Raw genomic sequence first — 12,807 nt, 5'->3', positions numbered from 1 at the left:
GGCCACTGGAGGGAGCTAAAACCCTTTTCTACTGAACATAACCTTTACCTGTTTACTGTCATCATATTACATTAGAACAACTCAAGTTAACGTTTTCTTCAGTTTTAATTTTGCTGGTCAGTTAGTCCAAACAAACATGGTTAGCAATGCCACGTGTTTAATGGACCACCCATGAAATCTGCCAACACATCTCATTTCCTCAGTGAAGCTGGCAGGTGGTTGTAATAGACCATTATTATATTATCCAGGAGGAAAACTTCCCTGATTATGGAGGCTTAAGGGCATCATCCTGCCAAACAGAAAGGCCACAGTGTTGCTTTCAGGTGAACACTGCTGAGCTGTAGTAACAACTGTTCCCCACATTTCATACTTTTCAGATGGACGCTGTACATTTATACACTTTCATTTAAAAAAAAGTCTTTTAATGTTATCAGCTTTAATTCACCAGTCCAACAATAGAGGTCACCCCAACCATTACCCACCTACACCATGTATTACAGTAGCATAGTGTTACATAATGAGATAAGTGAGAGAAGTGGAGAATCACTTAAAAGTGGTCTTATTAGATGCATCGTCTTTTAACCTGAATATATACAGATATGTGTCCTCAACAGCTTTAACTTGGACTGTGGTTCTTTTTATTAAGTGAGATGATACAAGACAAGTCAAGTCAAATGTATTTATAGAGCACATTTCATACAGTACAAAGACAAGACAGAACGTAATACAGTGGATGACATCACAGGATTCAAGCAACAAGACAAAACATGTATTTAGGAGCGACAGCAGAAGAGAAAGAATCTGATGGATTCCTGTTAGTGTGTATGTAAGTGTAGAAGAGCAATCTGTAAATAAATAACAAATAAAATCATGATAATAATAACAACAACAAGTAAATAAATAAAAATAACTAACTGGATAAATAAGAAGATGAATGGAGAAGGAACAAAGAGAAATTTTAGAATGAAGAAGGATGATTACATTGAATTTTCTATGCAGGGCGGCTGGTGACGTCACACAGAGAGACACTTTATGACTTTCCTCTTCACTCATCTCATGTGGACTGTGGCTCATTTTTTAAAACTTACATTTGGATATAATCAGAGAAATAATCATCCGCACACATATTTTTCATTAATGAATGTGATGAGTTTGCATTAGTTTTACAGCAATATATATATAAATATGGTCAATATAAAACCACAGAACACAAGAAACAAATGCACATTTACACAAGGGGGAAAATAATTCAATTACATCATAAATAAATCACTATAAATCAACAGTCAGCTACATGATATATAAGTCATGAATTTCACCTATTTTATCTTTATGCAACTGTCTTCTATCTAAACTTATTTTAAGCATATTTTCTTTTTATATAGAGTAACAAATAATTAAGAAATGAAAGATACAGTAACCTTTCTAACTATGAAAAGTAAAATAATTCAAATGTATTAATTTCCTGCAGAGGCCTTTAATCCTGCAGGAACCTCGTTTCTCTTTCTTTCCTTTGTAAAGTTGATTTATAAGCTTTCTCATTGAGGATGTTTTTATTTTGAAAGTCCTGCCTGGATATGCTGTTTCCTGTCAGCTTGACACCGGTGTGCTGTCTTTTAACATGAAAAAAGACTCTCGAGTCCCACCGGACACCAGTGGATCCTCTTCGGTCGCAGGTAAGTGAAACTCACCTGGAAAACGCTGAATCCAACTGATTGTTTTTACTCTGCTGCATAAAACTGAAACTTTAAGGGACAAACTGAAACTGAGTCAGAGGATTGTAGGCTTTGGAAATGTGACTCCACAGGTTTGTGATTTCCCAATAATATAAAATCCTGCACTTTTATTCATTTGATGCTGAAACGTCTCTATTTATCATAAAGAAACAGTGTTTAACAATACGATTAAAGTCACACTGAGAGTTTCCTGCTGCAATTTGTCTATTTGTTTATCTGTGTTAAATGTCACTTTTCAACAATTCACATCAGAAATTAAATAAGCTAATTGTGTATTGTGAATGTAGTAGTATTATTAAAGGGGTTGAGTTTATATATATATATTTCTATTCTACTAAATGTAAAGACAAAAATGATCTCAAGCCATTCCTGAAACAGTCACTCTGTTGTCAGACATTGTTGCCAAACAAGTTTCTCCACTTTGCATCCACCTTCAGTACAGGAAGAGGTTGTTCATCCATTCATTCACTAATGATCCCAAATATACACTTCCTGCGATACATTCTGTTGTTACATCATGTGTCTTTTTGTGTCATATAACTTTAAAACTTTTTGACAAGATGTTCTCCTGAGATCGCACTGTGCTGAAAGCCTATTTTAGCCTCAGTCTTCTCCTCTTGCTCACATTCACTCTTTTCTTTCGTCAGTGTGGAGCAGCCGCCAGGATGATCCCAGTGGGTGAATTCAGAAACCTCGGCATAGAGCAGACCTCACAGTATCGGGTCCTGAAACCATGGTGGGATGTTTTCTCAGAGTACCTGTGTGTTGCCATGCTTATGATTGGAGTCTTTGGGTGCACCTTGCAGGTGAGGGGCGCCTACAAACCAGCCACTTTATTATGATCATGAGCTCTTAAATCCTTAATTGTTAGCCTGTGGGGTGGACACAGATTTAGCAAAATAATCATTTCTAACCTAACCAACCTGAGGAGAGAAAAAAAAAAAATTGCACCATTTGTATCTAGTGTGGCATGTCAGAATAATAGAGTATTTTGTTACCATGTCACAGAAATTCCTGCGTTATCTGACCTCCAAGTCGGTGAAAACACAGACAGTGTAACTGGACTAACTTGTGTCTCCTGACCCACTTAATGCAGATTCAGCTGACTAACCTGCTGCTTAATGTGTCTCTCACCACCTTATTACCATTTCTGTGTCACATTCAAATAGCACAGCAGACAAGCAAATGAATTTAAATGTAATCAGAAGTTGTTTCATGAACACGCTGTGTCTCTGTTGACGGTAGGAAAGGTGTATGAACAGGCCATTCTCCTTATTAGTACAAATTAGTGAGACAGACATGTTTGCATGACCGCAAACAAAACAGCACAGAGTAAACGTGAGAGAAGACAATGCACCTGCTGTCTAAACCACACAGTTTACAGGCACAACAGGTTTCTGTTAATCTGTTGCTTACAATAAACACACAACAGAGGTTGGGGGGTGAGATAACTTTACCAATTAATCAAAAAAAAGACATTCCTTAAACAACCCACAGAGAGAGAGGCTGTAAATTACTTGTTAGTTGTTGTTCGCTAGAAAGAAGATTTGTTAATTAAGCTGCATAACTTAATTGTTTTAGTTTCCTGGTGGCAGCAGAACAAGCCGTAAACACAACATTGACATATGATCAATTTATATATATTTACATTTGGCTCTTCAGCTTCTAAATGCTCCACTGGAGCAGCAGCTGGTCGCTCACTTCGTCTGTCCGCCACTTGAAGCCGGCAGGTATTAACACCGAGCTGAGAGATGCTCCCTGTAGAGCTGATAATATGATATAGTCATCATTCCTTCAAATGTTTTCAGCGGGACGTTGGTTTTTTTTTCGTTCTCAGAATATTATAGGATAACGTTCTCTAAAAACGTTCTAAAAATGTTTGGCGACAACCTTCTTAAAATGTTTATTGATAACATTGTTAGAACATTATGACCTGATGTTCCCTGAAACATTCTCAGTGGGAAGGTTTTTTTTTTTTCTGGTTCCTGGATCATTTTAGGATAATGTTCTCTAAAAACATCCTAAAAATGTTTGGTGACAACCTTCTTATAATGTTTAGTGATAACATTGTTAGAACATTATGCCTGAACTGCAGGACTCAGACAGAAGCAGTTTAGAAAAAGGTTTATTGCAACAATCTGAGTCCAGAGTTGGAGCGAGGCAGAGAGGCTTCAGTGGTGTAAAAGCAGGTTGGAGAATGAGGTTTTCAGCAGAGCAGGGCAGGTGATGAGTTGAGGTGCCAAATCAGAGACAGGTGATGAAGATGAAGCTGTTCGTGGCTGGCGACTGAGGCAGACTGGAGACTGAACTCTGATCTAGCAGTGAGTCTTGATGGATGAGCGGAGGTTTTATGCTGCAGCGGCTTGTTGAGTTGATTAGCTGATCAGCTACAGGTGTACTGGTTGAAGAGCAGAAGAGGGAAAACAGGTCGCCACGCCCAGCATACACACACACACACACACACACACACACACACACATACACACACACACACACACACACACACACACACACACACATACACACAAACGGGATAAATCCCAAAGAGTTTGATCACATTCTTTGTTTAGAAACAGCTCCAAAGACTCCAAAGACAAATACAAAGTCAAGAGGTTGTGATATGTAGCACATTAAGCTAACGAAAATCTAAAAGAAACTGCGTTCCTGTGCATGCACAGTGTCATCTGCCTTACAAGGAACTGCTCTCTTGAGACTGTAAATGTGATCGCCGTTATTAGACTTTGGACCATAACTGTAATCTTCAGGGCAAAGGAATTTGTCACCCAGTGCAGTGGTGTAGCTCACTGACATGTTTTTCATCGATTTTGGACAACAATGGATGTCTACAGCACAGAGGAATACGATATATCAGGCTTTGTATACATGCACAATACTTGGAAGTAGGATGAGTTCATTGTTGGTTTGGCTCTGCCGGTTTTATCGTTGTCCACTTATACATACTATCATTTGAATTAAACAATTAACCGCTCTTTTAATTGGTCATAGTTTGTGCCATCGTTCTCCACTAATTCACTCATTCTTTAATTTTCCACAGCTCACCCAGGACAAGATTGCTTGCCTGCCCAGTCCCTTCACCAGCCCAACACCCGAGGTAATCGACTGCAGCCACATCCGGACTTACGGGGAGAACGAGACGTGGGAGCACATGCTGGTCAAACCTGTGAGCCCCATTGTGCGGGAGGTGTTTGGCCGCAAGAACAATCTGGACATCCACCAGTACGTGTTTGTCAACCACTACTGCTACGAGAGATTTGTGCACTGGTATGCAAAGTACTTCCCCTACCTTGTCGTGATCCACACTATGATCTTCATGGTAGCAAGCAGCTTTTGGTTCAAGTTCCCCGGGACATCCTCTAAAATTGAACTCTTTGTCACCATTCTTGGGAAGTGCTTTGATTCACCTTGGACCACGAGAGCCTTGAGTGAAGTTTCTGAGGAAAGAGGAGAGGAGAAATTAGTTAGTTGGAGGAGGGATACCATGTCAAAAGACTCCACAGAGCGACGAGCAGAGGAGGAGGAGACTGTAGGGCTTCTTCGGTCCTCCTCTGTAAAGTCTAATCCAGAAAAGAAAAGTCCAGAGCCTCAGTCGGCCGCCTCCGTCTTGGATAAAAAGGAAGGCGAGCAAGCCAAGGCTCTGTTTGAAAAGGTGAAAAAGTTCAGAACTCATGTAGAGGAGGCGGACCTCTTGTATCGCATGTATGTGCAACAAACATCACTTAAAGTCTTCAAGTTTGTTTTAATCATTATCTACACTGCAGCGCTGGTTCCAAACATCGAGATAGTGGTGCGCTGTTTGGTTCCTCCTGAACTGACTGGTTTTGATATCTATTGCTGCAACCACAACAAAGCCCATCTTTTCTCCAAGCTTGCCTACTGCTATATCTGCTTTGTGGGAGTGTATGGACTTCTGTGCATCTACACCCTCTACTGGCTGTTCCATCGACCTCTGAAGGAGTACTCCTTCGAGCAAGTCAGACTGGAGACGGGGATTAACGACATACCGGATGTGAAGAATGACTTTGCGTTCCTCCTGTACCTCGTGGACCAATATGATGCTCTCTACTCTAAAAGATTTGCCGTCTTTCTCTCTGAGGTCAGCGAGAGCCGTCTCCATCAGCTCAACCTCAACTATGAGTGGACCGCCAAAAAGCTGCGTACCCGTCTGGCCAAGAATACAAATGACCGGTTGGAGCTCCACCTGTTAATGTTGCCGGGGCTTCCTGACACAATCTTTGAGATTCCTGAGGTGCAATCACTCAAATTGGAGCAAGTTAAAAATGTCACCATCTCACCCAGTGTGGCGAAGCTAGACTCTCTTCAGGAGTTATCACTGATTTACTGCCCTGCAAAGCTCCAGCTGCCTGCCCTGAACCATCTCAAGGAACATTTAAAGGTCCTTTGTCTAGCTTTTGAAAGTTTAGAAGAGGTGCCTTTGTGGATGTACAGCCTGCATGGGCTAGAAGAGTTACATCTGAATGGTCCATTATCCATCGAAGTGTCCCGGAACGCCACTCTGGACTCCCTTCGAGAGCTTAAAGCTCTGAGAGTCCTCACTCTCCGCTCCAACCTCACAAAGATCCCACCCTCTGTAGCAGATGTCGCGTCGCAGCTGCAGCGTTTGTGCATCCATAACGAAGGCAGCAAGCTCCAAGCTTTCAGCAGCCTGAAGAAGTTAACCAACCTAGTCTCACTAGAGTTAGTGGGCTGTGGTTTGGAGCGCATCCCGAGTGCTGTCTTCAGCCTGAACAATCTGCAGGAGTTGGACCTTAAAGATAACAAACTTACCACTGTGGAGGAGATTCTTAGTCTACAGCACTGCCGGCGTCTAGTGACACTACGACTGTGGCACAACAAAATCACGTACATTCCTGATCATATCAGTAAGCTCCATACCCTGGAGACTCTGGACATCAGCTGGAACAAGCTACGAAAGCTTCCCTCTCGACTGTTCTACTGCACCAAGCTCAGGCACCTCGATGTCTCCCACAACCAGCTCACCACACTCCCTCCTGAGGTGGGCATCCTGCAGAGCCTCCAGTTCTTCTCCGTTGCGTTCAACTCTTTAGAGACACTGCCAGAGGAGCTGTTCTCCTGTAAAAGGCTAAAGACGCTGGCTCTCGGAAACAACTGCTTGTCGTATCTTAGCTCCAGAGTGGCCAACCTGGCTCAGCTGGTCCGCCTGGAGATTAAAGGGAACCGTCTGGAGTCTTTACCTGAGGAGATAGGGGACTGTCCCCTGCTGTCTCTCAATGGGTTGATAGTAGAGGACAGCCTGCTGAATCTGCTGCCATCAGACGTACGCAGCAGGTTGAATAATGGGTGAGTTTGCGGAGCGAAGGACAGTCATTGACTTGTCTTTTAACAGTGCAGCATGGAAGTGTGACTTGCATGGAGAAATGGAATATTAACAGAGGATTAATCAATGGCATTAGGGGGAATATTTCATACAAAATAGAACAAAAGGGAAACTCTAACCAAAACCATAGCTGAACACAAAAGGATAACCAAACACTAACATAACTAAAATGTAAATCTGTGTTGCACTTTTTTTGAAAATGTTTTCTATGCATTTTCAGAAAGATACCTTTTTTTTAAATAGATATTTTTGTATGTTATCAAGTGACCTGTAAATATCTCACATTTATTTTTTACAACACTGGATTTCTATGTTCAGTAGCTGTTTTACAAGGGAGGACACATGTGAAGTTTGTAATCGTCGGTACTCTGTGGATGAGATAAGGGCTCAACTCTTTCACAAAAATAAAACATGACCTACAAATTATCATGGATCAGCATTTTTCATTCAGACTGGTGTTTTATTTACTGGATATTTTGTGGATTCTTCAGAGCACAAGGCAAGAGGTTTTTTTTTTACCAGCGCTGTATCCTGTTGGACAGGTTTATACAGCATGAAGAACTGTTTCCCACAGTTCAGTGGCTCATGTTGCCCCCTTTCAGCCACCAAATAAGTGGAGGGAGAAAAAGCCTTTCAGTAGCAGTATAATGAGTGTTCATCTCTCTGTTTATATGTTCAGTCAAACGGAGAAAAGACTGAATTCATACATGTGATTATGAACCAGATCAAAGTCAAGTCAATATTTTATAATTTACCATGAGAGAGAAGATAAAACTGTCTTTAAAATGCTGTTTGGATGACTAATGTGTCCAGTGCATTGATGTGGTGATCTGATGGGTGACACATCGATCTTTCTTTATCTTTCCTGAGCATTCTGTAGAAGTGAATGGCTTCGCTAGAATTTTAATTTAGCTTCTCTGTTTCCTGTTTTTACTACCTCGTGTCAACAATCAAACACTTCCCGTCAGACATGGGGAACCCAGGATTTGATTTTTACAACCATACCTAAAGATATGTACCTAACACACACCTTATAACTCTGTAGATCAGTAACATCATGAACTGGAGTGCCTTTTGAATACTGCACACTAAAACAAGTGTTAAAGTGCTAAGCTGGAAGTCATTGTAGTTTTTTAGGATGAGAGGTACATTAGGTGTCTCCTTTTCTTTCTCCTACTAACAAATGCACACTTGCTTTTATGCTGATTTATTTTTTTCTTGTGTTCTGTGTTCCTCAGGCAGAGCTTCCACTTTTTCAGTCTGAACTGCAGTGTAGTCATGTTCTGGCATGCACAGAGACAAAGTTTAGGAACATACCTCAGTAATACTCAGACTCGCCCACCTTGCAACACACCTCAAAGGCCACAAAAAGATTTCTATCATGTTTTGCAGTTTTTAGATGGATTTGATTAGAATACAGAGCTGAAAGTTGTCAAAGAGCCAGATAAAGATCAAACAGTGGAAACTTTCAAAGGTACATAGTCAAAATTGTGTACCGAATGTCATAATGCTCTGGCAATCATTTCCCTTTTTCTTTTTTCTATTTCCCTCTCACTGTGGGTGTCAGTCAAGCGTGTCACCAGTATTAACCAGAAACAATGTGATTGCATCAGGGTGACTAAGTCTTGGCTGGCAGGATGGTTGCCTTAAGGGGTTAGTGATGATATCGGCAGTTTGTGTGCTGACTTGAGTCTGACATATTTGTGGACTGTGCCTTCAGGCCTGGTTGTCCTGATGCAGTATTTAAATTTGAGTAGGGAAATCAGCGGGGGCGGATTCTTCCTGCCATCTTTCTGTTCAGTTTCTGTTGTTCTGAAGTCTGACAGGTTTCAATTCAGTTCCTGCATGCTGTGATTCTCAGCAGCTTGATTAAGTGAGCTGAAGCGTGAATTGTGTGGTAGTGAAGTGTGGCACTGTAGTTTATGGTTTACAGATCATGTCTTCACAGTGACTCATCATGCTTTCAGTGCGATCTACAGACAATTGGCATCAAAGTTCATCACTTGTGAAATATTATTTTATCACTTTACGACTGTCTTGGTTGTCATGGAACAGCTTAAAGGATTTGTTTGGATATGTTTAGTTAGTTTACTCTGCAAAAAAATATTAACTCATCCTTTAACTTTTTAATCCTTTTTCTTTTGACCTTGTCATTATTTGTCATGGTAGAAAGACATCAACACTGCAACTAACTAACCATTAATTTACCTTTCTTTGTTCAATTAAATGATTCATGTTTTGGTCTAGAAAACATCAAGAACAGTGAAAAATATGGAAGCAAATAAGGGTCATTAATATTTTGAGCTTGTGAAACGGTTTGTGAATGTGTAATAAAGTTTTGTAGCTGTAGAAATATTTTGCACATGTGTAATAAAGTTTTGTAGCTATAGAAATATTTTGCACGTGTAAAAATGTTTTGCAGCTGTAGAAATATTTTGCACATGTGTAAAATGTTTTGCAGCTGTAGAAATACTTTATGTATTTGTGCAGGAATATTTTCAACAGTGAGGTTTCACAAAGTCTGAGAGATGACCACACAATTTTCCTACCTTTGTGTGCGACACTGAAGTTAAATGAGAGACAGAAACACACATTTCTTTCCTGTGTATGTGACACTTACAAGCTACAAACTACAAGTTATGAGTATGAATTTTGACCCTGTTTTTACAACTGAATCCGATTGGTCAAACATAGAGTCAGTCTGTCCAATCAGAGGGCAGATGGTTCCATTGCGTTTTATACAGTCTATGGTTCATCCCCATGCAGGTCCTGAATTTTTTTATGGACAATAACGCCGGCTGTCCTGCGACCCAGGTGGCTTTAAATGTACTTGAGGATGCTGTAGATATTAATGGTAAACATTTAATGTGTTGTGTATTTAGCTTGCTGTTAGTTTGCTGTTATTGTAAGGCAACACAGTTGTCCAAATGTATACCAAATGTATATTTTCAAGTTCAGGAAGGCTGCTTTATGTACCCAGAACAGAACAGTAATGTAGCTTTAGGAAGTTAGCAAATGTCTGCTAGTGTTACTAAAGGAGCAGCATCAATGCTGGCAAGCAAATTCTCAAGCTGAAGGCAAACCAAGAATGAAAACATGTATCATAATTACCAACAGTTAGACATGAAGGCTGGCTTTGGATTTAGGACAGTCTAACTACTGCGGCATCACAGAAGCTTCAATGTGAACTTGCAGTAGCGTATCTTCAGTCAGAGCTTTCAGTAACAAACTGCCCCCCCGAAGTTGATGTAACAGTGTTCACCGGTCACTCACACAACTTCAACAAATTAAATAAAGTATAGAAACAATATTATCAGTGCTCCGCCTTCAGCTCAATAAGAAAAATGAAACATATAAACACAGCATTATTATCTATCTACTGCCCAATTTCACCCTTTTTTGGAAAGCTCCAGCAATACTAAATAGATACGACCTCAACAATAAACAATGATGTATAAACCACAACACTACAATAACTTTATCTCTCTTAAATAGAGTAAAAAGTAGCACATACAAACCACTTCTAATCTGCTGGATATCATTTAAAAAATGACAATACTAGTACCACTACCAGAACCCTTAAAGTGATGCTGATACCAATAGAGTACTTCATTCACAACCGATGACTAGAGACAGTTCTAACGCTGCTGGCTCACATATTCCAGGAGGGAGTGTTGCACAGAGGATCAGGAATGACACCCAGGTGATAGCTGACCTGCCAGACACAGCGGTGGATAACAGACAGTATTTGCATGGAAGTGTGAAGTCTTGGTCCAGGTCACATACTTGTCATCCCAAATTGCTGTTTTTGGAGCATCTGATATCCAGAGTGTCACAGAAAGCAGTTTCATCTGTATGAGGACGTAGCTTCCGTTTTAGTTTGAGGTGCTTTATACTGTAAATAGGTTACTTATGTACATTTTATCTGCTATGTAATGCTTCTTGTGCTATTGTTTCTTTTACAATAAAGTGACTACAGTGAATTGTTTGTTTGTTTGTTACACCTATGTACAATTAACTATTTTTACTAGACCCTCAAAGAATCCAAATATTAAATCCTTACATGCCAAGAGAAAAAAAAGAAAAGTTACTGTTTGGAAACATTAATAATACACAGATGTGGCCTGTATTGTTTTGAAATACTTTGTTACTTTCTGTTTTCAGAGAGCAGCACTGACAGTTTGACCAGAACTGCCGTCATGCCAAATAGATTAACTAGATGAACAATATTCATATTTTGTATGTATGACTTAACAACCAGCTCTTGCATAGCAGTGGAGTCAGTAATACATTTTCATGCAATGTCATGCCTCCTGCTGATCTGTGCCTACAATGGCTCCTGAGTGGTTGAGGCTGGTACAGCAGACTTCTAGATCAAAGCTGTGGCATCTTAGACCCTGATAACACTCATTTTAAAACTTCTGAACTTTTGGGATGGAGCTGTAGTCTTTTGCCTCCTTCAGCATCTGAAATATGAGAATGACAACTCATGTCTAACAAATGGGTGTTATCATCAGGTCACACAAAGCTGCAGATATGTCCGCTAATACAGCGCCGCTTCTCACTGATGTATTTAGCAACTACACACAAAGTGAATTATTTACTTATTGGTACAAGAGAAGACTGGATATTAATCTTATTAGAAAGATCTTAGAAATAAAACAGCATCAATGTGTTGCTGTACAATAACGGCAAACTAACTGCAAGCTAAAAATACAACACATGAAATGTTAACCATTAATATCTACAGCATCCTTAAGTATAATTAAACCCACCTGGGTAGCAGGAGAGCCGTTTTAAAATTCAGGACCTGCAGGGGGATGAACACAACAGAAGCATCCACCCTCTGATGGGACAGACTGACTCTGTGTTCGGATTCAGCTGTAAAAACAGGGTCAAAATTCATACTTATAACTTGTAGTTTGTAGCTTATAACTTCAGGGTTGCACACACAGGCAGGATATTCATGTGTCCATCTCTCAGACAAATATTCCTGCACAAATTTTAATTACAAATACACAAAATATTTCTACAAAAACCTTTTACACACTTGCAAATTATATCTGTGTGCACAAAACTTTTTCACGCATGCACAAAATATTTCTACAGCTGCAAAACTTAATTACACATTCACAAACCATTTCACAAGCTCAAAATATTAGCAACCCTTATTTGCTTCCATATATAAGAGGCGTCCTTGTGGCCGAGCGGTCTAAGACATTTCCTGTCAGCTCTCCACTGTGTGCTATCTGAAGACAAAATTCATTGTAAATGTCTCCAATTACATGCATTCAAACAGATGGGTGTGTTATACAGTTCATCCCTTTGTCATATACTTTCAAATATGAGGAAAGTTTCTGCTATCACACACATTTTCCCACAGTGTCATCATCATGTACTCCCACACATCTCTATTTCTGTATATTTGGCCACGTGAGTAATCGGCTGACGCTGTTTTTTCTAGTCCACACCTACTATTTCTTGTTGCTTGCAAAGTTGTGACTTACCCAACCTGCAGAACAAACGAAGCAGCACAACAGTGTTTATCCAGGGAGTGTTTGCATATCCAGCAACACTCCCACACTGCTGCTCAGCGAGGTCAGGGAGCTCTACCTAGTGGTTGGGAGCATGTCTGTCTGAGGCTGCACATTACACTGTCTGTCATGTTCTCAACTGCTTTGTGACTGATTAGTT

General features: G+C 40.2%; 1 protein-coding gene and 1 long non-coding RNA gene across 8 annotated transcripts; one reads left to right on the top strand and one right to left on the bottom strand.

Annotated features, from left to right (window-relative positions):
- Positions 1-1,589: 1,589 nt before the first annotated feature.
- On the top strand, positions 1,590-7,539 carry si:zfos-323e3.4 (volume-regulated anion channel subunit LRRC8C). Of its 5 annotated transcripts, XM_067579285.1 has the most exons (3): positions 1,590-1,676; positions 2,384-2,542; positions 4,792-7,539. In XM_067579285.1, exons 2-3 carry the CDS (start codon positions 2,402-2,404, stop codon positions 7,078-7,080), a joined length of 2,430 nt encoding a protein of 809 aa, XP_067435386.1. In that variant the 5' UTR covers positions 1,590-1,676; positions 2,384-2,401; the 3' UTR covers positions 7,081-7,539. The 5 variants fall into 5 exon arrangements, with proteins under 5 accessions (XP_067435386.1, XP_067435405.1, XP_067435414.1 ...); XM_067579304.1 differs by lacking the exon at positions 1,590-1,676 and having other exon boundaries at positions 2,390-2,472; XM_067579313.1 differs by lacking the exons at positions 1,590-1,676; positions 2,384-2,542 and adding an exon at positions 4,079-4,163.
- LOC137174203 (uncharacterized) lies at positions 3,283-6,307 on the bottom strand. 3 transcript variants are annotated; one of them, XR_010925307.1, is made up of 3 exons: positions 6,227-6,307; positions 5,041-5,188; positions 3,283-4,134 (listed from the first exon to the last, which is right to left on the bottom strand). It is a non-coding gene; the product is annotated as an uncharacterized lncRNA (long non-coding RNA). The 3 variants fall into 3 exon arrangements; XR_010925305.1 differs by lacking the exon at positions 6,227-6,307 and adding an exon at positions 5,759-5,848; XR_010925308.1 differs by lacking the exon at positions 6,227-6,307 and adding an exon at positions 5,440-5,520.
- Positions 7,540-12,807: the final 5,268 nt, after the last annotated feature.

Source organism: Thunnus thynnus, chromosome 3, assembly GCF_963924715.1.
Source record: "Thunnus thynnus chromosome 3, fThuThy2.1, whole genome shotgun sequence".
Classification (NCBI taxonomy): Eukaryota; Metazoa; Chordata; class Actinopteri; order Scombriformes; family Scombridae; genus Thunnus; species Thunnus thynnus.
Note: the sequence above shows the minus strand (reverse complement) of the source record. Positions and strands in the feature narration are given on the sequence as shown.

Excerpts from the sequence above, each read along its gene's own strand:
- si:zfos-323e3.4 (XM_067579285.1), top strand. The coding sequence starts at position 2,402 with ATGATCCCAGTGGGTGAATTCAGAAACCTCGGCATAGAGCAGACCTCA. Across the intron at positions 2,543-4,791 it reads TCTTTGGGTGCACCTTGCAG|CTCACCCAGGACAAGATTGC; the intron begins GTGAGGGGCGCC and ends AATTTTCCACAG.